At 44.6% G+C, this 24,160-nt stretch overlaps 1 protein-coding gene across 6 annotated transcripts in view; it reads left to right on the forward strand.

The window, feature by feature from the left end:
- The window catches only part of RPS6KA1 (ribosomal protein S6 kinase A1), a 66,984-nt gene extending 43,945 nt beyond the window's left edge, over positions 1–23,039 (forward strand). For 4 of the 6 annotated variants that reach the window (XM_038377759.2, XM_043506093.1, XM_038377757.2 and 1 more), the window contains 20 exons: positions 2,440–2,556; positions 5,630–5,711; positions 6,033–6,113; positions 7,188–7,267; positions 7,858–7,964; positions 8,866–8,903; positions 9,028–9,170; positions 9,729–9,799; positions 10,219–10,307; positions 10,542–10,606; positions 11,896–11,998; positions 12,356–12,483; positions 13,515–13,640; positions 14,144–14,233; positions 15,005–15,163; positions 15,399–15,560; positions 16,406–16,482; positions 16,643–16,760; positions 17,147–17,284; positions 17,684–18,745. In XM_038377759.2, the coding sequence (XP_038233687.1) occupies positions 2,440–2,556; positions 5,630–5,711; positions 6,033–6,113; positions 7,188–7,267; positions 7,858–7,964; positions 8,866–8,903; positions 9,028–9,170; positions 9,729–9,799; positions 10,219–10,307; positions 10,542–10,606; positions 11,896–11,998; positions 12,356–12,483; positions 13,515–13,640; positions 14,144–14,233; positions 15,005–15,163; positions 15,399–15,560; positions 16,406–16,482; positions 16,643–16,760; positions 17,147–17,284; positions 17,684–17,806 (2,097 nt within the window). In that variant the 3' untranslated portion in view covers positions 17,807–18,745. Of the gene's footprint in view, positions 1–2,133; positions 2,142–2,439; positions 2,557–5,629; positions 5,712–6,032; positions 6,114–7,187; positions 7,268–7,857; positions 7,965–8,865; positions 8,904–9,027; positions 9,171–9,728; positions 9,800–10,218; positions 10,308–10,541; positions 10,607–11,895; positions 11,999–12,355; positions 12,484–13,514; positions 13,641–14,143; positions 14,234–15,004; positions 15,164–15,398; positions 15,561–16,405; positions 16,483–16,642; positions 16,761–17,146; positions 17,285–17,683 lie in introns of those variants that run through there. The other 2 variants (XM_043506094.1, XM_038377756.2) reach the window with 2 other exon arrangements.
- Positions 23,040–24,160: the final 1,121 nt, after the last annotated feature.

Raw genomic sequence — 24,160 nt, forward strand, 5'->3', positions numbered from 1 at the left:
GTGTAAAGGAAATATTAATTTAAAATTGATGTACTAGACAGACAATATAACTTGGTAGTAAACTTAACCTAACCCAATCGCTGTCAATACTTTTTTTCTCCTTACTGTTTTCATGAAACTCGCATTTTTGTTTCTCTAGTCTACAGTTCTCTAGTCTAACTTTAATACTACTTCCTTGATGTTGAACTGGGTCATTAAGCTGTCCAGAATTCTGGCTATTTCTTCATTCTTTCATGTTAATGGGAACTCTGTTGGCCATATCTTTTTCCTTTGATTATGAGCAGCAAATAGTACTGCTGAGGTCCAGAAAAGTGACTCTGGCCACAAAAGTAGTGTGCTGGAAATGAAACTCTCTACAGTCTGACAAAATAGACTTGTCAGAACAGCGTGTGTTCAGTCCTAATGCTGAGGCTTGTACTCCTAGACTGAAGGCTTTCTCCAGTACCTTTTATGACATTCCCCAAATAGCTTGGTGTTTCCAGGTCCTTTTTCAGGTGGTTTGGGTGTCATGCTTTAGCAACTGGGAGATACAGTGTCATAGGGCCCCTTGCTCATTTCAGTCCAAACCAGGTTGATGATGGAAAGCTGTTCCTAGAGAATGGTTTTTCATTGGCATGGGAAAGGAGTTGGTGATTGAATCCCTAGTGGACTGCTGCCAGCAATGGAAAACCCACAAACTCTGTTGACCATTTTATGGACAGTCTCTGCATAGAAGCTTAGGACTGAGTTTGGGAGACAATACCTTTCTTGCCTCTAGTTTGATCTCTCCAAAAGAGGGATGAGACAGGCAGGAGAATATCAGGGAAGTTGGCCCTGCTGCTGCTTTTGCTGGACGTGTGTGTGTGTGTGTGTGTGTGTGTGTGTGTATATAAAGGCTTCAGTTGGTACCAGAATTCAGTGTCTACTATCTGTTTTTGAGAGAACAGAGCTGCCAGATAATATGAAAACAAAGGCACTTCCTAGTCTAGAGAAAACAAAGCACATCAGCTAGAAAGAAAAGGCTGCACTACTTCAGATAGGCAACCACATCCTTGTGTGAATCTCCCCGCTTCTGGAGAACCTTTTCAGAGAGAGTGGAGGCAGCTCTGGTAAGGAAAGCAAGCTAGTGCCCAAACTACACGGCAGCTCCATCCTCTCGGGTGGTGGTTAAACTTGATTTAAATACTGTTCTATTTAAAACCTGTACAAAACTGGGTTTGTACATAGGGTAGAATTGTTGTTTCTAAACCTGACTTAGTCGAGATGTTAACCGTCAACTAAAAAGTATTAGGAAGTCAGGGACTTTTAAACCCAGTGTCTCTGAGCCCTGCTGTAGATTGGGTCTTCAGTGTGCTCTGGAACGTAATTCCCAGATCAAAGGTCCAGCTCGTTGAGTTTCCATGTGCTGGCGAATTTCAGGGTGGAGCCATGCAAATACAGATTTTCTGGTTCACTGGCAGTGCTGAAAAATCAAAAACAAATGGGGCATCAAACAATATTTTTTTTGTTTTAGATTTTGAGAAATTTTAAGTATTCTTTACGTTAAAATTAATGGAAATTTTGAAAGTCATTTCAAAACCAAATTGAACTGTTTTGTTTAGAAAATGTCAAAACAATGTTTCTGAGGGCAGGTTTTGCCATTTTTAAAGGCTTCTTTGACTGGAACAATTCTGAAAAACCATCATAAAATATTCTGGTGTGGCCAAATCTGTACCCTTCCCCCCCCCACCCCGCAAAAAAGATGTTTTTAGTCAAATTTTGCCTGGGTCTAGTATTGGGTGCTTCGTTAAATTTTAAAAAATTGCAATTATGAAGTAATTTGACTATAAGGAAAACTCTTTCCTGTTCATGAGGTAGTTAATGACTGGCTGCTTTGAAGCATGAACGTTTATGCCCCTCTTTTAATCTTTGGAGATGTTCTGATTCATGTAAATGTCTCGGGATTTTTTAATTGAGCTAAACTCTTCGCCTCATAGTCTTGTAGCAGGGAGTTCCACAGGACATTTTGTTTGAAAGGTGGGGAGGGACATGTTAAATGTTGTCTTTTTAATGTCCTTTGTTGCCCTATGTTCTAGTCTTTTGAAGAAAATGTAGATGGAAGGTAATGACTTACCTTCCTTCCACCTTTCATTATTTTCTGATCATGTCTGCTCTCGAGCTCGGTAAAAGAATGTGTTTAAACAAACCACGTGTCAGATACAGACATTGGCTTCTCTATCTCCCAGAAGAGCTGAGGCTGTAAAAAAGCGTGTGGCGTTTGGTAAGAGTGAAATATTTGTAAGGTGCTAGGCTATTTGCTGAAGTCCTTCTAGTGATTTTGCCCTGGAAGTTGCAAGCAGGAGATGCTTGTGTTATGTGATCGGTCCTGGTTCCCAAGAGCTTGTAGTTGTATTTGAACAGATGAGGCTTTTCCTCTGCTCTGGAGGTTAGTCTTCCTCATCCATGTGTTTTTTATTTCAGGATGAAGGTATCGTGAAAGAAATTAACATCACACACCATGTGAAGGAGGGCTCTGAGAAGGCTGATCCTTCGCAGTTTGAACTTCTCAAAGTTCTGGGCCAAGGCTCTTTTGGCAAAGTGAGTTTGCTTCTTACTGTATCTTTATATGTCATTTAAATCTATTTTGGGGCCAGGAGATGGGAGAAGTGTACCTGGCTTCACGATTCCCACCAGCTCATAGCTGGAATAACAATTTGACTGAGTTTCTTCTGAGACCAGGTGCTGCTGCAGGAGCAGTCTGCTCCTAGAGGTCCACTCTTGCAGTCCTCGTGCATGCAGTGCTCCAATGGGCTCTAAAGAGAGTTCTGACAAGCTCTCATTAGAAGAGGGAGGAAGGAGAGATCTTTGTTAATAAATGTACTAGGGCTGTCAAGCAATTAAAAAAAATTAATCGCAATTAATCGCACTGTCAATAATAGAATACCTTTTATTTAAATATTTTTGATGTTTTCTACATTTTCAAATATATTGATTTCAGTTACAACACAGAACACAAAATGTACAATGCTCTCTTTTATTTTTTATTACAAGTATTGGCACTGTAAAAAAACAAAGAAATAGTATTTTTCAATTCACCTAATACAAGTACTGTAGTGCAATCGCTTTATCATGAAAGTTGAACTTACAAATGTAGAATTATGTATAAAAAAAATCTGCATTCAAAAATAAAACACTGTAAAATTTTAGAGCTTGCAAGTCCACTCAGTCCTACTTCTTGTTCAGCCAATTGCTCAGACAAACAAGTTTGTTTACATTTGCAGGAGATAATATTGCCTGCTTCTTGTTTACAATGTCACCTGAAAGTGAGAAAAGGCGTTCTCATGGCACTATTGTAGCCGGTGTCACAAGATATTTACATGCCAGATGTGCTAAAGATTCATATGTCCCTTCATTCTTCAGCCACCAGTCCAGGGGACATGCGCCCATGCTGATGACAGGTTTTGCTCAATAACAATCCACATCAGTGCGGACCAAAGCATGTTCATTATCCTTATCTGAGTCTCATGCCACCAGCAGAAGGTTGATTTTCTTTTTTGGTGGTTCGGGTTTTGTAGTTTCTGCATGAGAGTGTTTCTCTTTTAACAGGTTTCAGAATAGCAGCCGTGTTAGTCTGTATTCGCAAAAAGAAAAGGAGTACTTGTGGCACCTTAGAGACTAACAAATTTATTAGAGCATAAGCTTTCGTGAGCATCCGATGAAGTGAGCTGTAGCTCACGAAAGCTTATGCTCTAATAAATTTGTTAGTCTCTAAGGTGCCACAAGTACTCCTTTTCTTTTCTCTTTTAAGACTTCTGAAAGCATGCTCCACACCTCGTCCCTCTCAGATTTTGAATGGTGCTTTAGATCCTTAAATCTTGGGTTGGTAGCTATTTTTAGAAATCTCACATTGGTACCTTCTTTGGGTTTTGTGAAATCTGTGGTGAAAGTGTTCTTAAAATGAACAACATGTGCTGGGTCATCATCTGAGACTGCTATAACATGAAATATATGGCAGAATGCAGGTAAAACAGAGCAGGGGACACACAGTTCTTCCCCCAAGGAGTTCAGTCACAAATTTAATTAACGCATTTTTTTTAATGAGCATCATCAGCATGGAAAATGGGCCACTCTCTAATAATGAGACCCCATTTCCTCTGGGATGGTGGCTGAAGCATGAAGGGGCATATGAATGTTTAGCATATCTGGCACATAAATACCTTGCATGCCAGCCAGAAAAGTGCCATGCAAATGCCTGTTCTCACTTTCTGGTGACATTGTAAGTAAGAAGAGGGTAGCATTATCTCCTGTAAATGTAAACAAACTTGTTTGTCTTAACAATTGGCTGAACAAGAAGTAGGACTGAGTGGACTTGTAGGCTCTGAAGTTTTACATTGTTTTGTTTTTGGAGTGCAGTTATGTAGCAACACACAAATCTACATTTGTAAGTTGTACCTTCACGACAAAAAGATTGCACTACAGTACTTGTCTGAGGTGAATTGAAAAATACTATTTCTTTTGTTTATCTTTTTACAGTGCAAATATTTGTAATCAAAAATAATATACACTTTGATTTCAGTTACAATGCAGAATACAAAATATATATGAAAATGTAGAAAAATATCCAAAATATTTAATACATTTCAATTGGTATTCTATTGTTTAACAGTGCGATTAAAACTGCGATTAATCAACAGCCCTAAAATGTAGGTATTCCATGTGGCAAAGCAACATCCAGTTGCTCTCCGATTGGCTCTCTAACCATGTGGCAGGATAAAGAGAATTTAGGGATTCTCTGTTACTCTCCCCACCCTCCTCTCTCAGATTACTCTGTATACGGATGACTATCCAAGACCTCCACTCACTTGTACTCATGATCTTTTTTTTTTTTTTTTTTTACCCGTTATGGAGGGGGAAGGAAGTGGCACCTAAACTCTCTTCTCTTTCAACCCATGAATAATCCATATCTAAAACCAATCTGCTGCATACAGTCTTGAGACTGGCCAACATTGCATTGGTCAATAGCCCAGATATCTCCATGGGTCACTGAGAATCTGACTAGGATTCTGAGCTCTATTTCTCATGCTGCCAAAAGAAATGACCACTCTCTGATAATGAGGCCCCATTTCCCTGTCTGGATCCAGCCAGTGTTGTATATGAGGACTTGGAAAGGAGGAGAAGCTGCCAGGGATGGCATTAATCATGAATGCCCGGGAGTCAGTCTTGCTGCCAAATCCACATGTCAGCAGGAAGTCTCCTAGTACACTAATGCGACTGCTTGGGTACTCCTGAGTTTGATATATTCTGACATGGTACCGGGGTGGTGACCGGTTCCTTGGTATTGGGGATTGGCTTTTTTTTTTTTTTTCTTAATAGATATTGCTTTCAGTTTTGACAGTTGGAGGAAAAAAGGTGTGATGAGCAGAGGCAGGAGTGCTCTAAGGGCAAGCTTGCTTTGGAGATGGGGAGCAGGAAGGGTGAAGCATTAAAATACCCTCCCCAAGACTGTCTGGAAACCTGTAGGCTTTTGCTTGCAGAGCTCAAAGTGTTGAACTTGCTGACCCTGCAGTTCGCCGCTGTTCTGAAGTTGCATGGGGGTTTATTTGCTAGTATGCAGTAAAATTCTATCCAGATGACTTGAGTCACAAGTTGATCTCTTCTCTTGTGTATGCAGGTCTTTTTAGTAAGAAAAATCACCCCACCTGACAATGGCCAACTCTATGCCATGAAGGTACTGAAGAAAGCAACCTTGAAAGGTGAGAAGGGCTTTCTGCCTGCTGATCCACATCTGCATCCCGAAAATGGAATGAGAAGTCGTGCTGGGAAAACTCTGCACCATTCTGTAGTGATGCACCCATATCTCCCCACAGCTAGCTGATTGACTGAGGTGGGAGAGAGTAATTCAATGCTGCTCCAAGAAAGAAGGTCACTTCAGAGCTGGGAATGGGGAATTGTCTAGCTCAGGCATAATTTGGCAAGAGCTAGAGAAGCCATGGGGCTGCAGGCAGAGCCCTGTAGCTGGTGTCAGGGGCAATGTGCCGTTCCAAAGGGTCTGAACTGTGCATCTCTCTCCACAGTGCGTGATCGCGTAAGGACAAAAATGGAAAGGGACATCTTAGCTGATGTGAACCATCCCTTTGTGGTGAAACTGCACTATGGTGAGTACACAGCTAGCCTTGGGCCAGAGGAACGGCAGAGGGACAGCCCTGAATAGTTTCTAACAGTCCACTGTGCACTACTGCAGGTGCAGTGCGTTGCCAGGGGGAGGTGTTCCCGAGGTGTCCAGCAACAGATTCTTGTTGAATGTGCTCAAATCATTTTGCTCAAATTCTGTCTGGAAGGGTTATGCCAATAGCAGTAATATGGGAGGAGCCTTTATCTGTCAAGTAGCCCCTGTCCCTCTTACTGCCTAGATTGCCCTGTTGTCTTTCTAAGCACAATCCCCCTAAAAATGAACTCTTCCTCTGATAGGATCTTGGTCCATGCCCTGCCTGATTATTGAATAGAGAATAACACAGGAGAAGAGGATGAATTTTAAACCCTTGGGCTTTGTGTGTTCAGTGCAGTTCTATCTAAGCACAGAAGAGTAGGCGTAGCAGATGCACCTGAATCTGTTTCCTTTTGAAAGCTTAGTTTTGTCTTTTCCATGCAGCCCCTTGGACCCGGTCTCCCCTCCCTTCCATTCCCCACCCTCCCTCCTAAGTTCAGAATTCTAGGGGGCTGAGCTCTCCATTGTGCATGGCTCCAGCGGCAGCTGGTGCTGCAGTTACCAGAACAGCAGGGGGGATTTAAGAAGGCAGAATAACTCCTTGTGCTAGAATTTGTTCCCAGGGTTAACACTCATACTCCTAGGAAAGGTATCATGGGAGATTTGTGCACTACAGTGGTCGGGACCTCTTATTTCTCCTTTGCAAAAACAGCACTTTCAGTAAGTCACTGCCTCGCATGCATGCATGCAATGATTAGGCACCAATTTCAAGGGAAGAATGACCTACTCAATCACCAGTGCCAATTCCTGCAGCGCCTAAGTGTTCTTGGTGATCTCCCAACCCAGTGCTGACTTTGCAGGTGATCTCATTTTGACACCCAGTCACTAGCCATATCTGTATTGAGCCTAGTGGGAATGTGGGGCATCTGGAAACCTAAAGCCACCCAGCTTTGGGTGGTATCTGACATTGCCAAGCAGTCAATGAGTAGAAGGGCCCTGATTCCTGCTCTGGCCTATATTTCAGCATTCCAGACAGAGGGCAAACTCTATCTCATCTTGGATTTCTTGAGAGGAGGAGATCTTTTCACTCGGCTTTCCAAAGAGGTGAGCATGCCTTGGGATCTTGCTGGGCTGTTCACGGTGCATGCATGTTCAGCTCTACCAGTGTAGGCAACAGTGGGTGCCTATTACAGAGGACCACTGGTATTTGGAGCACTGTTCTCCAACTCATTGGAAAAGAAAACTGTGGCTACATAGATGAGGTGAGCCCTGACTAGCTACAGCTGTGTCTCTTGCTGTGTAAAGTGACAGAGATGGGAACCAGTGACTCTCTTTCTCTGGCCTGCTGCAGTGTAGCTGCTTAATTGAACTGATTTGCTCCTATGGAGGAGGGGGCAAGGAAGGAGTCTAGGGATGGGAAGTTGATCTGCAAATTGAAGTGACAAGTAAAGATAATTGGAGAACAATAGCTGATGTAAATGAAGATCCTAAATTAACATCAGCTCACTGCTTAGCAACGTCTAATTGTGCTGTTTAATCTCAGAGTAGCAGGAAATACAAGTCTGAAGGGGTGAGAGGGAACAAGTGGCTGGGTATGTTGGTGAGGGGATGTTTGGGATGGGAAACAACTTCATGGTATGTTCTTGGGAGGCTGGTTTCTTATAACCTAGGTGTCTGTCTCCTCTGTCCCTCAGGTAATGTTCACTGAGGAAGATGTGAAGTTCTACCTAGCTGAGCTGGCTTTGGGGCTTGATCATTTACACAGCCTGGGAATCCTATACCGAGACCTCAAACCAGAGAAGTATGTATAGCAGAACTTTATGATGCCTCTGATTTAATGACAAAGCACTGGGCCAGCTCTTCTGCAGCTCAATCTCACGTCTGTAGTCTTTAAATGCCAAAGCATCGTCCTGTTAAGCTGAGAAAGTAGGCTGGACTAATGAGTAGCAGTAGCCTAAATCTCTTGTGTGGAAAGAGAGAAGGAGAAGAATGCTCCAGCTTTCTCCTTCTCTTCCTAGCCAGCCAAGCTGGGAACACTGGCGCAGCACGCTTGCCCTCTTCTGGGCTAAGAGAGCACCTCGTGCTACTCCAAAGAGACTGTATAAAGGCTCGGGCATCAAACCCCCCGTAGAGCCATCAAAGGAAAAGTAGGGGTTCTTCAAATCTCCTCTGCTATAGTGCCTTCAAAAAACTTAACAGTTAGGCTGTGGGTGTGCTGAGACAGCTGCATGTCATGCTGACCAGCGTTGTCTCATTGATTCCGTGTAGTCCTCTGTCTGTCCATCTGTTGTCTCTTGTCTTTATACTTGTATTGTAAGCTCTTTGGGGCAGGAGTGTCTTTTTTTTTTTGTTCTGTGTTTGTGTAATGCCTAGCACAGTGGGTTCCTGATCCAGGATTGGGGCTCCAAGGTGCTACGGTATTTTAAATAATGAAGTCCTTGCACAAAGCATCCCTGTTAGGAGGGAAAGTGTAAGTGGCTGGAGGAAAGTGGGGCCATTCTCTTTGCATCGTACATCTTGATGAAAGGGCTTAAACCATCGGGGCTGAAAGTGGTGGAGTTAAGATCTGTTTCTGGGGTTCTTAAAGCTTTTTAACTAGCCTCTCGGGAGCAGAAAAAAGTGCTGGATCGCTTGTTAACATCTTTATGTTACGGTAATGATCATTGGTGTTTACGTGCCTGTCTCTTTTTTCCCTCTCACAGCATCCTCTTGGATGAAGAAGGACACATCAAACTCACAGGTAAAGTGACTCCAAAAATCTTGCACTACAGCAGACTTGCAACTTGAGATACAGACATTCTTCCATGCCTGTGCTCTGTTTGTAGAAAGTGGGCATATATTCATGGTTTTCCTCTTTTGTGTAGATTTTGGTTTGAGTAAAGAAGCCATTGATCATGAGAAGAAAGCATATTCCTTCTGTGGGACAGTGGAATATATGGCACCAGAAGTTGTGAATCGTCAGGGCCACACCCACAGCGCTGACTGGTGGTCATATGGTGTATTAATGGTATGGTAGATGTTTGAAGCCTAATTTATGGTGGCTGTTTAAATGGTAGCTCTGGAGAGATGGTGCAATATCTCTGTGTGTTATACTGTATCTCTAACAGAGAACTATTGAAGTGGGAAAGATCTAATAATCACTCTGATGTTTTCACGCTCCCATATAAGTTACTCTGCCCAAAGCGATCAGTAGTGAAGTGCAACGAATTTCACAGGGATCAACTACATTCATAGCTGTTCCATGAAGAATTTAGATGGTTTCTGACAATCTCTCAAGACTGTCACATTTTGTCTCATTAAGACTGCTTAAGTTTCCTGTTAAGATACTTTCATTTCAGACTGGAAGTGATGCTAGTGTTCCTTGTTTGGCTCTAGAGCTGCCACCTGGTGGCCATTCAATCCATGGCCCTTCCAGCTCTAAGGAGTTCTTTGAAAGACTGTAAATCACCATTAACCCTATTAAGGGTTAGTGTTACAGGGCTCTCTGCCTAAAGCACATTAGGATCTGCTGTTCCTAGAAACTCTCACTCAATCATCTAACCTTCTCTCTTGCTCTTCTTTCCAGTTTGAGATGCTCACTGGCTCCCTGCCATTCCAGGGAAAAGACCGTAAGGAGACAATGACCTTCATTCTCAAGTAAGAGGAGTTATTCTTCAGCGTCTCTACAGGGGCAAAGCTTGCCGCTCGGCTCCTAGGATAGGGTGACCAGATGTCCTAATTGTATAAGGACAGTCCCAATATTCAGGGCTTTGTCTTATATAGGCGCCTATTGCTTCTCACTTCCGTCCTGATTTGTCATACTTGGTATCTGGTCACCCTATGCTAGGATGTCTGGAATTTTTCATCCTGGGGGTTATAACAGTTTAATGGCATTAATTTTCAAGAATTTCTATAAACAGACTTATGGAAGGCACAGTGTTAAAATACTGAGCGAAAAACTGACTCTATCTCTCATGCTGCAATGTGGGACGCTAGGTGGCAGAGGAGCTGCAGTCAGCGCCTGTTTGCTTGTTTTACTTACTCGTAGTTAATTGCACAATTTCTCTTCTTTCCAGAGCAAAGCTGGGCATGCCTCAGTTCCTGAGCTCCGAAGCACAGAGTCTCCTGCGAGCCCTTTTCAAAAGAAATCCAGCCAACAGATTAGGTAAGACATCCGGTGTTACATTGTTTCTGGGGGCACCAGGTGCAACATCTTGGCTCCTATTGTCCAAGTAAGTCAGATACATTTGGATTTTGGCTAGGTTCTCCCGCATATCTCAGTACAGCTTGATTCCCACTAATACCCAGTCACCTTGCACAGTGGATTATAGCCTTGCTTATTTTGTTAGCAATGGAATGGGTATATAGCACTAAATCCAGAGTGATGTCTGTCTTCCAGGTTCTGGTACAGATGGGGCAGAAGAGATAAAGCGTCACCCTTTCTACTCCACCATTGACTGGAATGTGAGTATTGAACCTTTCTTTGCTTAGATATTGGATTCTACATGCTCTCAAACTTGCATACCAATGAAGGGGAGAGGCATGAGTCACTCGACTGATTTAACTCTGCAATAATACAGATGCTTGTAGAGTGACCGGGAGTCAACAGGCTGCGTCCTATTGTTCATCAGCTACCAGAGTCCTTCCCCAAAACAGTGTTCGCACAAAAGGAACGGGAGTCACCTGGACGGCTGAAGTAGGAAACTGAACAAAAATCATGTTTGTCATAGCAAATACCCTACATGTGTGAATTCAGATCAAAGTGAGATCATCATCCCTCTCTTGCAGTGGAAGGATGTGGAAGCTAATCTGGGATTTAACAGGAGAGGGATGGCCTCTCCTGTTATTGGAAAATAACAGGTATTGGAAAATACCCTTGAGGGTATTGGAAAATACCCTTGAGGGACAGGAATCTTTGAAAGGAATGGATCTACAGTTTGAAAGACAGAAACTGTCCTCATAGAATAATATCTGGCTGAAGCGATTGGGCCAGGATGGTTTGGTGACTAAGACTGGAACTCGGGAAATATGGGTTCAGTTTCCTGCTTTACCACAGGCTTCCTGTGTAACTTTGAGCAAGTCAAGGCACGTGATCTTTTGGCACCTGTGTTCCCCATCTCTACTCCTGTACCTTGGAGAGGTCGTCTGAGGACTGGCCAGTTCGTGCTTGAGGCATTCGGATAATGTGGTGATGGAGGCTATAGAAGACCTAGAAATGCTTTAGAACAGACCTCCCATGATGCTGGTATAGGGAACCTCTCAAACTATCTTCAAGTAGCAATTCAGAAAGGCTGTGGGGAGGAAAAAACTCCCTGCCAGGAATTCCTCTAGCTGTTCCTAGAGGTAGCTTTCAGGCCTAGCATCTGATGCCAGAGTGAGCAGAGAAGATGCAGCAGACCCTGGTGGCATAAACTAGTTCCTGGATAGCTGGCTTTTTAACATCCTGGAGATACAAGGTTTTTTGGCTCTTGGGTAGCAGATCCCTAGGGAGGAGAAATACTGCAAGCTTCTGCCACAGAAGTGACTCAGCAGCTCCATGGAAGGGCCTTCCAATGAGAGACTTTAACTCTGACTGAGCTATAGTTATACACTACACTACCAAGCAATTTCCGGCTTGTAAAGTTTCCTCCTCATGGCTTCTCGTTCCTGGAAAATCCATCCCCTTAGGATGTGTTTGGGAATGTCTGCCAATTAGGACATCTACCTGTCAGGGATGGTTTGTTGAATGGCATCCTTGGCGTTTTGTTTTGCAGAAGCTATATCGCAGGGAGATCAAACCACCTTTCAAACCTGCAGTGGCACGACCAGATGACACCTTTTATTTTGACACAGAGTTCACCTCTCGTACGCCGAAAGGTTTGTGTGCACCCCAGCAGATAGGAAATTGGTACAGGATGCTCTGTCTATATAAACACATAGTACTGGGGTGAGGCACATTACACTGACTCCTATTCCAGCAGGACTAGGCCTGTCCTCACTGTAAAATGAGGAACACTGATTTCAGAGGGTTACAGCTCTCGACAAGGGGTAGGTGGTGCAGAAATAAATCTGCAGGGGACTCTCAAGGGTAAATGGTCTATTCAGCTGTGGAATAATATGCGGTGTGGCTACTGCCTTGAATAGGGAGTAACCATAACTCTTAGTATGTGAGGGGTAAATTGTCAGCTACTGGCAGGCTGCTGCAGGACCACTCTTTTTCCTGACTTATTCCAGACTCCCCTGGAATTCCCCCGAGTGCGGGGGCCCATCAGCTCTTCCGAGGGTTCAGTTTTGTGGCAACTGGATTGATGGAGGATGGCATGGTCAAACCTACCCAGGCACCTCTGCATTCTGTGGTACAGGTAAGGGGACCAGACCAAGGAAAGACCTATCTTAACCTGCAATGGTAATTCCAGAAGCCTGGCACGTGTCAGCCAGACCATGAGGGCTGATAAGTGACGGTCTGGCTGAAGCCTGAGGGCAAGGCTTTTTCCTGTGGAAAAGGAGGGATTTCCTCTTGCGAACTCCCTGACCGGTTCCCCAGTGGATTCCAGATAAGTGTATGAATTTGTTCAATAGCTTAGCCAGGCCGTGGACGTGAACAAGAGGAAGGGCAGGGGAGAAAAGGCAGCTCTTGATCACCTATTACAAATGAAGAGACCTAGCCTATAGTGGGCCAAGGTAAAGTTACCACATAACCTCCTGTGGAGAGATTACTAGAGATCAGACTTCAACATGCTACAAGATTAAAAATCCTGGAAGGTTTGACCCAATCGTGTATGTTTACGCACAGGACCAGAGGATTCATATCTTGCTGGGGCAAGCTCAACCCTTCATCCTGCAGTGGCAAGTCAGTTGAGTCGATGCAGCTTGCCATTTGTGGGTCTTTCAGATGAAATGGCCTATGATTTTTCAAAGGGTTTAAGGCAGATATGTGCCCAGATTTCATTGAAATTAAATAGGATTTAGGTGCCTAGCTCCCTTAGGGACCGTTGAAAATTACAGCCTTAAAGACCAGGGTCCTTTCGGCTTTGCTTGAATGCTGAAGATCCTGTGACTCTTTCCATAACTTCCTCTGGCCGGTGAACTGTTCAGCCAAGGACACCAGGGCACTGCCCCAACTCTGTGCCATGTGGCTGCTGTCCCCCACCTTAGAGGTGGCTGCATTTCAGTGGGTGGTAGCTCTGGGCCGAAAGGCACTCTAGAAATGTGATTTGCATTTGCCCTTCTTTCTTATTCTCCCTGCCAGGGACAGGGAGAGTAAGAAGCTGTGTGATGTAGCGGGTAGCAGCCAGTCAGTCCTTCCTCCATTTTGTTGGTGTACAGATACTGTGGTGTTTCCCTAAACTAACGCTTTTTTCCTTGTTTCATGTCTCCATTCTTCCAACTGTAGCAGCTGCATGGCAAGAGTCTCCAGTTTAATGAAGGCTACGTAGTGAGGGAGACAATCGGTGTGGGCTCCTATTCAGTGTGTAAACGCTGCATTCATAAATCCACCAACATGGAATATGCCGTCAAGGTTTGCAGTCTGCCATCTCTCGCTCATGTGCACTCCCACACTCAGGTTTCCTTTTTACTCTAGTAACAGCCTCTGAAAATAAAACGGAGTGAAGTGCCCTGCAGCTCTGTGCGATCCTGCAAGAAGCCAGGCTGGATTTCTGGGCTGGGGGTTCTGAGGAAGTGACATTCTGTTCTGGGACAGGGAAGTTTGGTACCACACATGACTTTTCAGTAATTGCACTTGTGTGTTGGGCTTTAGGGATTCCATCGAATGCTTCTCAGCCTGAACAAAGGCTGATGTTGTGCCCCATGTGATCATGGGGATGTATAACTGACTGTAAAATGAGTTGTTCTAGAAAACCAAGACAGCAGGAGGTGGGGAGTGGAAATAATTTTAGAATCTAAAACCTGGCTACATTCTGCAGTGCTCCACCTGTTGTTTCTCCATGCACACAGCTCTGTCCTACCTGCCTTGCAGAAGGTCCCCAGTCCTGGTTAACACTTTCCTGTGCTCTCCTGCAGATCATTGATAAGAGTAAACGAGACCCTTCTGAGGAAATGGAGATCCTCCTGCGGTACGGGCAGCATCCAAACATCATCACACTGAAAGATGTGAGTGTGTAACCATGTTGAACTTGCACCTAAGCAGAGATGTTGTCTCTGAAAGCACAGGCCTGCCTGCTGAGGCTGAAGCTGTTGCTCCTGAGAACCCTCCAGTAGAATGGTGGCTGGTCTGGGGGGGTGTCAGAGCTCCCCAGCAATGTGCTGGGGGAGATGGAGGATTTCTGTAGAGCTTGTGGTAGAAGTACTAAAGGCCTACTTTGGAAACATCCTATTGGATGTGCTCTGTGGGTTTCTGATACCACCTACTTGCTACAAGTCCTAGCTTAGAGCGGCTGTCTCTCTAAAGTTATAACTTGGTTCACCATACACAGCTACTTTCCCTTGAAGTATCACTGAATTTCTTAGTGCACCCAGCGACTGTGGTGCCATCAGGTCTTCCAGCAGTGAGCAGCACTTTTTTTGGTCCATGCTCCATTCCTTACCTGATCCCAGGCAGAGTGCACACAGCATTAAACCAGTCTGTTCCCCCAGCACTGCCTGGTAACAAAGGCTGGGTAGAGGAGTGCCTCCACTTGTGAATCAAAACTTGGCTCTGCTTCAGCTTTTTAAAGAGCTGTGAAAGTCCCCTCCAACTAGATCTGCATGAGACTAAACAGCACATAATACATGCAGGAAATGACTTTAATATGGCCACAGAGTGCGTGGCTGTAGGCAACTCTGCCCCCAGGACGGGTGTGAGAGAGAGAGAGAGAGAGAGAGAGAGAGAGAGAGAGATCATTATTGTTTTAGGGACTAACCCCAGCATGTCTGTTTTGGCAGGTGTATGATGATGGGAAGCATGTTTTCCTGGTGACTGAGCTGATGAGAGGAGGGGAGCTGCTGGACAGGATCCTCAGACAGAAGTGTTTCTCTGAGCGGGAGGCCAGTTCTGTGCTGCACACGATCTGTAAAACTGTAGAGTATCTGCATTCTCAAGGGGTGAGTACAGGAGGCTGAGATGCTGACCGGTCCCTGCGCAATCAAGTGGGAAGCAGGCGGGCACAGGGCTACTATCCTGCCCCTTCTCCAGGAAGTAGCTGCCTGTTAGGATACGTTTCAGTCTTGAGGGAGGCCAGGCATGAAATCTAAGTCTGTGCCATTCGCTTCACCTGCAGCCTTGAGTGCAGCTGCCAGAGGCGTGTGACAGCAGCACCTGCTGCTGTTTACTTCACAGGTAGTTCATCGAGACTTGAAACCCAGCAACATTCTCTACGTGGATGAGTCTGGAAACCCAGAGAGCATTCGCATTTGTGACTTTGGCTTTGCCAAGCAGCTGAGAGCTGAGAATGGCCTTCTCATGACCCCTTGCTACACTGCAAACTTCGTGGCCCCTGAGGTAAGCGGCTCATGACCTGAAACTCTCGCTGTACTCCATCAGGCTGTGGTTCTCTGTCAACATTAGTTACCTGCTGAAATGTTGGCCAGGGCTAGTTCTGGCACACTCTGACAGCAGGGCCCGCTTTGGGGAGCAGGCAAAAGCAGAAATACTCTCCCAGTATGAAACTAATTGAGGCAAGTTCTGGGACTAGGTTTCATACCCTCCTGCTTCTTTTCTTTCCTACCTTCTATCTATTGCCTCCTCATGAAGTGGTGGCACAATTCAAACCCAAATGAGTCTGTCAACTCCCTTTCCTAGTCTGGAAGTTGCCCCCTGATTGATTTCTCTCTCCTGCATTCTGACCTCTTCTCTGGGTTCCTTAACAGGCTTGTTCTATTGGTGGGGCTTTAGAAGCAGTGTCCCTCCATTTCAGGACTGGGTGGGTCACTGGCTTGCAAACAAGCCCCTCATTTAGGGGGCTGAAAAGCTAGTGTACTGGCCACCTAATTCAATGAGTATATCTAGGTGTCAGAGAACCTGGCTTCCCTGTAGAATTAATATGCAGAGTGTGATTCTGTAAAACTGTAGAGTATCTGCATTCTCAAGGGGTGAGTACAGGAGGCTGAGATGCTGATTCTTTTCCATGGCTGATTCTTTTCCATGGCTATTTTGACGTGTCTGGGATGTTTCCTCTTCAGCCATGGAACCAAAGCCAAGCTGGGTCCCAACCTTTAGCCCCTGACCCTGACGGAGCCGTAGAAAAGTCCGGCACGCAGGCAAAGGGGTCAAACCAATGCTTGTTGCCTCACGGAGCAGGAACTCTGCGGGAAACTGACATCTTTCCCTTGGCTTTTTCTGCACAGGTACTAAAACGTCAAGGCTACGATGAGGGATGTGACATCTGGAGTTTAGGGATACTCCTCTATACGATGCTGGCAGGGTAAGTACCTGCTGTGTTTAGCACACCAACAGCGTCTGTGGGTATATTGCTTGTGGGTGTGCCCTGCTGCAGAGGCCATATTGCCCTTCTTGGCTATCACTCACTCAGATTTCAGTTCTGCTCGGTTAGAAGAGGAACCTGCAAATTTTCTGTTTTTCAGATACACTCCTTTTGCAAATGGGCCCAGTGACACCCCAGAGGACATCTTGAGCCGAATAGGCGGGGGGAAGTTCACTCTCAAAGGAGGAAATTGGGACACGGTTTCTGAGGCAGCCAAGGTCTGGTACCTGCATTAAGTCAGTAGCTCAGGTCAAGTAAGGATAGCTTCTGTGCAGCCTGTTAAAATAAACCTCCCACTGCTTTCACTTTTTCTTCCCCCACCATGTGGGTTCAGTAGCTCACATGCACGTTTCCCTCCAAAACAGGGGCAGCGGTGCCTCTGTAGGGCACTTCAGCATTTTGCAATTAGTGCTGGCATGCAATACCAATCTATATTGGCCTATCCGTGGCCATTGAGGCTCAGCCCCATCTTCTATGCCCAGGCTGTTAGCTGTTATTCCCCAGGATAATGAACATCTAAGTCTGGCCTCTGAATGAGATGAACCTCTCTCCGATGGGTTTGCACCACCTTTCTGAAGTCTAATTCTCTGAATACTTGCTCCAGGGTCTGGTTACAAAGATGCTCCATATTGATCCTCATCAGCGCCTGACAGCCAAACAAGTTCTGCAGCATCCCTGGATAACACAGAAGGATAGGTTACCCCAGAGCCAGCTGAGTCACCAGGATGTACAGCTTGTAAAGGTACGCATTGCGGGGCTGTGCCTGGCCTGTGGTGCATTCAGCAGTGCCCTCTTGCTGCATCACCACCTCTGGGTAGCAGGTAAAGCAGACTCAAGGTGTGGGAGGTAGGGTGATCAGGACAGGATATCTGCTGCCAGGGCAAAGGGATGATCTGGGGGAAGTTGCAGTGGGAGGGGAATGGTTAGTAAGTACAAGGCAGAAACTGATTCCTGCAGGCCACAGAAAGACTTCTGATAATCTCTTTCCGAAAAAGAAACCAGTTTCTTATATGATGGCAAGCCTACCAGGAAGGAAGTTTCAGTAGGGTACAAAGATATTTCTGCCTCCCAGCTATGATTGGTGGATGCAGTCCCGTGACAATGCAGTGATTTTTTTTTTTTCTTCATTCTTTTCTCCAAGGGAGCCATGGTTGCAACATACTCTGCATTAAATCGCTCCAAGCCAAGCCCCCAGCTGAAGCCCATTGAGTCATCCATTCTGGCACAGAGGCGGGTGAAGAAGCTCCCCTCCACCTCACTGTAGTGGGAAGCCTGGGCAGTCCATGCCATTGCTGTGCAGTGCTGTCACTCCTGACATTGCACAAGCTGCTGAAGATGGGAAGCAGGGAAACGGGCAGGAAAACAACGCATGAAAGGAAGCCCATTTGCAAACTGTCTTCCTCCAAATCATGTCAAGGCCAAGTGCCTTTTTCCTTCTGAAAGACTAGTTCTTCTCTTCGTGGACTCGCCTGTCCTGATAGAAGTTCACTGTAAAACCTTTTTTTAAAAAGTGTAAATTGATACAATTTTTAAAGGGATGCATTTGTGAATATGAGAACTAGAATGTATAATCCGCGTAATGATGTCACGAAAGAGCAAATCTGATTTGTCTTTTCCTGTGAAGGGCCTGACCTTGGTTCTAGACACATCACCTTTCACAGCTGATTTGGGGTTCAGGGCTGGTGCAGCTGGAAGTCTGACCCTTTTTTTTTTTCCCTCAAATTTTTTGTACCCTCCCCAATGTCAAACTAGCAGCTGTTCTTTCCAGAACCACCTGTTAAAGAAGTCACCGCATTTTTGTGTACAGTTTGTAAAACCAGTTCTTAAATTTAATCCTGTAGGTTTTGGTTTCCCCCACATGACTTCTATAAGAGTGCATAAGCCATTTTAAGCACCTACTTGGTTAAACTGTCCCAGATATCTGCAGGGTTTGGACCATTCTTCCTCTTTCCCCCAACATTCATTCAGGATTCTGTCGGATGAACAGGTGCTGATAGGGAAGAAATATTCTCTGTTACGAAGTCAAGTCTTTCTGGGTTGGCTTTGGTTTCTTTCTTTTTTTATTCCTGTTTCACTTAGCACCATCCAGGAATCCATGATGCAAAGCAAAATCTTTTTTTCATTTTTTAATTTAATTTTGTTCTACGGCTGGTAACTCAGGGTTTCTGTCAGAACTTTATAATAAACATGTCATTCAGTTGAAGTTATTTTACTGGCTGAATGTTCACCCATCCCTTTAGCTACAGAATAAGCTATGCTAGTCACTGCTCCTCTCTTTTGAAATGGGGATGATGGTATTTGCCTGCCTTTTGTAAAGTATTTTGACATCTACAGATGAAAAGCTGTGTGTATAAATGCATTTCTTCTCCCCAGGTGTCTCAGTGATAGGGGAACTCAGTGCTGCTAACAGCTATATTATGCCATCTTCACTCAAGTTTAGAACTCACTCTGCAACTGAAATTGTTAGGATTAATTGAGGAATAAGGCACTAATCAACATTAAGGGTGGCAGAATCTGGCCTGTAGAGGGGAAACTCTTATTTACAGGAACTAAATATCACAATCTTAATAGAAATCAGCCCTCAGAGACGACAGTAACTCCTCACTTAAAGCTGCATTTTTCAGGAACATAACTATGTTAAGTGAAATAATGTTAAATGAATCCAATTTTCCCATAAGATTTAATGTAAATGGGGTTAGGTTCCAAGGAAATTTTTTGGGGGAAGACAAAAGGTATTCTGTACTGTACTGTGTTTGGGAAGTGCCCCTGGCTTGCCCCACGCAGGCAAGGACACGAGGAAGCACTTTCGCAGCAGCAATGGCAGCTTACCCAGAGAAGAACAGGCGCTGACTTTGCAGGGGATGCTCCAGGCTCACCTCTTCCCATCCCGCTCCGCTCCAGCTCCTCCTCTTCCCACCCCCACTCCACCTCCTCTTTGGAGCATGCCACATCCCCGCTCCTTCTCCCCCCGCCCCGAAAGCCCTAAGCGCCTCCAAACAGCTGTTTGGTGACACTTAGGACTTTCTGGGAGGGAGGGGGGAGGAGTGGAGATGCAGCACTTCCACATTCTCCCCCCCCCCCCGAAAGTCCTAAGCGCCACCAAACAGCTGTCTGGCGGTGGGGGAAGTGTTGGGAGGGAGAGGGAGGAGGCGGAGAAAAGGAAATTGTGCGATACTCCCTTGTAAGTTGCTGCTCTTCCACAAAATCTTACAAGCAATGGACAGAGCAGGCAGCCAAACAACATTATAAGGGAGCATTGCACAACTTTAAACTAGCATGTTCCCTAATTGAGCAGTGATGTAACTTTGAAACAATGTTAAGCGGGAGGACGTTAAGTGAGGAGTTACTGTACTTCTAGCCCTGCTCATCTGAACTTTTTGAGTCCTTCTGGACCCTTAGATATTGTGGTATTGAGACCTAGATTCCTAGCTGCCTTGTATATCCTGGGTGCCTCCCTCCCTTGGGGGGGTGTGTGTGTGTGTGTGTGTGTGTGTGTGTGTGGATCCTCAATGAGAAGAGCTGGGGAAATCTTGAAATAACTATATAAGGATGGCTTCCAGGTCTGAACTGAGCAACTCTCTTCAGTGTGTGAATCTCAGCTGTGTTTACTGCTCATGAGAACAGAGAAGTGCCAACTTTCCTTGGTTTGCCCCAGTGGACTCTCTACTGGGAGTCCTCCAATTTAAAATTTTCCTTTTCCTTGCAGCAATACAACAGCACAAGTATCTTTCTCCCTTCAGTTACTCTGAATAGCCCCTCACACTTGCCATTTATTCTGAAGCCTTGCTGTTGAGATGTCCACTCGCTATTCCCAGCAACACAAGTCCATCTATTAGGGTATGTCTACATGGGGAAATTGACCAGCATAGCTACAGCAAAATAATTATTCTGCTATTGCTATGTCATTTTAACTCCCCCATACTTTGGAAGTTGGAAGCAGAGTAATTAATCTGGAGTAAGAGTGACTCTTACTCCAGATTAATTACTCTGCTTCCAATTTCCAAAGCATGGGACTGTTTTACAATGGCATGACTACAGTGAAATAGTCATTCTGCTCTAGCTATGCTGGTCAATTTCCCTGCCTAAACAGAACTGACTTTCCTCAGGGACATCAGAAGATTTAAGCAATGAGGGCAATGGAGTTATGCCTGCTTGAATCTAGCCTTGATCCATAGTTTAGTGGTGGGTGGTTTGGGTCCTTTGCATGTAACGGCTTCTTTAAAAATTCTTTTCCCTTCTGGTTTGTCTCAAGTCTGGCACACCCCGGTGTGGTGTCTCTTGTATCCATGCCAACAAGGCTGCCTTACGTTACTACTCCTCCTCTGTGCATCAGCGTCTGTGTCAATACAAATGTGTTAGTTAGGAATCAGATAAACTGTTTGGTGTGTGGGGCCACTCACCTTGAACTTTTGGTATGTTGCCCAAACTGTTAGCTGTAGACAGTATCAATTTATTGACAACAAGAGATTGAAGCATAAATGTTCTTGGAATGTAGAGGATACTTCCCAGCCAACTTTGGGGTTGAAACTTTCCACTCTAAGCAGCTTGAACGTGTTTGAAATGTTGCTTATATTCACCACTTGCAGTGAGCCTCAGAACAACATGGAGGGTCTGGAGCAGGTCTAGAAACCAATATTTGTCCTGCTTGAAAGGTGGTCTAACAATCACAATTTCATAAGGTCATCACATATGCACTCTGATACAATAGTTATTTAAGCAGGATGGACACCTAAGCCCCCACAGAATCCTCCCCACAGGGGTACTGTTGTATTAATTTAGATGGAATACGGGGGCTAAAGGTGTTAACATAACCCAGTCGCTGTCCAACATTTAAATAGTGTTAAACAAGGTTCAGGGTTTGGTATACAGAGACATCAGCCACCTTTAGACATGGAAAGATACAGAAAAGGAAAAACAGCATTTGAAATGTGAAGTATTAAGTAAGGCTTTCAATTTTTACAACATTTCTTGTTCCCATTCCTTTTCCCTTTAGCTGGAGAGAATTTTAGAAGGACAACCCCCTTTGTCTGACAGTCTCTTAGACTTATTAACGATAGTAATAACTGTCCTTTTGGGGAAAAAAGAGAAGAAGTTAGCTCAGATGAGCTGGAACAGTTCTTGAAGTCTAATCTCATTTCCTCCCAGCTGGTGGTTGGGATCTAGCTGGACCTGGTAAGGCTGGCAATGCTATATCAGGGTCCCTCTCTCTGGCTTGGTCTAGTCAGGACTGCTCAGGATTAGGATGATGAAGGTCCGGGGTCCCAGGAGATGGTGGGAGTGACAGCATGATGGAGAAGCTCATTTCACTTTCCTCCATCTGTTCTTCTGTATTCTGCCCCAAAATCTTTCTTTAAGGACTTACAAAGGAAATGGTGGGTAGAATAGTCCATCGCCTCATTATTTTGTCATCAAATAAGCCTAATATCCAACACCCCACTTTTGGTTCATTAATTTCCAGCCCCACATCTTGTTTTTACCCAGCATGATTTCAGCATAGTCCTGGGGTTATATCAACATGGCCTCTTGTTTGCAATGATTTAGTCCCTGTCTGTTTCTTTTGCACCCGTTTATAACATTCATTACTGAAAACAACTTGACCTACTTTCCATCAACACTTGTTAAAGTTATCCTACCATCTTATAAACGTCTTACAACTGAGCTTACAATTACGGAAAATTTGTAGGCCCAATTGTCACAACGGTACTCGAGTCAATCCTACTGGCCTGATGGCTGAAAAGCAGTGATATCCCACCAATTTTGGGATAATGGTATATCCAGCAATGGGTATTCAGTATGTGCAAGGAGTACCACTTAAGGTAGCTGAGGATACCCTACTATGCACTGCCTAACTTGCATATGCAAATCCTCCACAATAATACTGAATTTACTTAACTGCCTTGCTAACTTGATTCCAAAGTACTTTTTATATATCTCAGCTCCATAGCCCTTGAAACTTATATTCTTCTTCAAGTTTCCTCTGCATATTTCCACTCTTGGGACATGTGCTGATCATTGTTGTTGAATGATGCAGCCTTCTACTAGTAGTGCCTGAGCCTTTGCTTGCATGCTCCTCTCTTCCCCCAACTCTGTGTCTGAATGTGTTCTGAGGGCGTGGTTATAAAAGGCGGCACAGCAGGTGTGGACACCTCAGTTCTTTCCAGCAGCTACCATGGACAGATGAGAGCCTTCAGGATTCAAGATCCTTATTGATTGACATAAGTGCCTTGCTTCTGTCTGTAAATAGTTAATTACTATAGCATTAGGTTTAGCTGTTATGGGAATGGCAGATCCAAAGAGCAAGAAGCACAGATTCAAGTGATGTGCATCGTGTCTTGCAGTTTTTCCAGCCTCATGCTTAGAGTGTCCCTCTCTAAAGATCTTTTCTCGATGCACTCTCTCTGGGACATTTACACTTCGAGCTAAGAAGGAGAGGCAGAACTGACTTCAGGCCCTCCTTTTACAAGAATCATTGTTGGCCAAAAAAAAAACAAACAGAACCAAGAGCTATAAGACGCCAGACAAGGAAAACAAAAGAGCTGGTTTGGCTCAGAAACCTTTGGGTTCCAAGAAGCCGTCCTCGTCAAAGTCTTCAGCATTGACACCAAAGTTGAGATCAGAGATATCTGATTACAAACACATCTGACTCTATTCCAAGAAGGGCTCTGTTGAAGGAAAGGCGCATGAACAATTCTTGAACTATGTCTGAATCCTCTATGGAACTGAGGCCTTTAGTTCCAAGAAGAAGAAAGACAAGACCAAGCATCTTTCTGGGCCTGGCATTCTCTCTTATTCAGGGGACTCATTGGAACTTTCAAATCGTAACTAAACTGAGGTGCACATCTGGTAATCAGGTTTGTGGAATCTGCATGAGTGTCATCTGTGTAGCAACATCCTGGAGTTAAGAGCAATATGGTTAGCACTAAAATCTTTCCTTCCTCAAGTCAAGGAATGTGTGGTGCAGGTGGCAACAGACAATATGACCGCAATATCCTATATAAACAAACAAGGAGCTTGCTTTTTCCAGCTTTACAAGGAGGCAATGAGACTCTGGGAGTGGTGTATTACTCACCAAGTCTATGCAATTGGTCTTCATATAGCAGTATCCCTCAATCAGATAACAGATCAAATGCACAAATGATCCTTGAAAGTCACTGTAATCAGGGAAATTTTTGCTCTCTGGGACATTCCAAATATAGATCTCTTTGCCACAATATTCAACACAAAATATCCTCTTTTTTTTTTTTAATTTTATTTTTTATTCAAGGGCAGGTGGGGACCTATACACTTTGATGGACGCTTTCCTCCTCAACTGGAGTACAGATCTGATGTATGCCTTCCCACCTTCGTCCCTTAATTCTGACAGATATAAGGAAGGTCAGACAGGCTGATTCTGATTGTTTCTGCATGGTTGAGACAGCAGAGGTACACCGACTTACTCCTTCTGTCAAAGAGAAACATCAAAGTATTACCACTGCCACTTGAGCAGCAGAGGAGGATGGATGACCATGATCCATCTTCACTTCACCTAGAGCCTGGGCAATAGGTCTTTGCCAGAAATAGAGAAATCTTTCTCGGAGGATGTACAACATGTATGAAAACTGCAAAAAGACTGTTTACT

Source organism: Dermochelys coriacea, chromosome 19 (genome assembly GCF_009764565.3).
Source record: "Dermochelys coriacea isolate rDerCor1 chromosome 19, rDerCor1.pri.v4, whole genome shotgun sequence".
Lineage (NCBI taxonomy): Eukaryota > Metazoa > Chordata > Testudines > Dermochelyidae > Dermochelys > Dermochelys coriacea.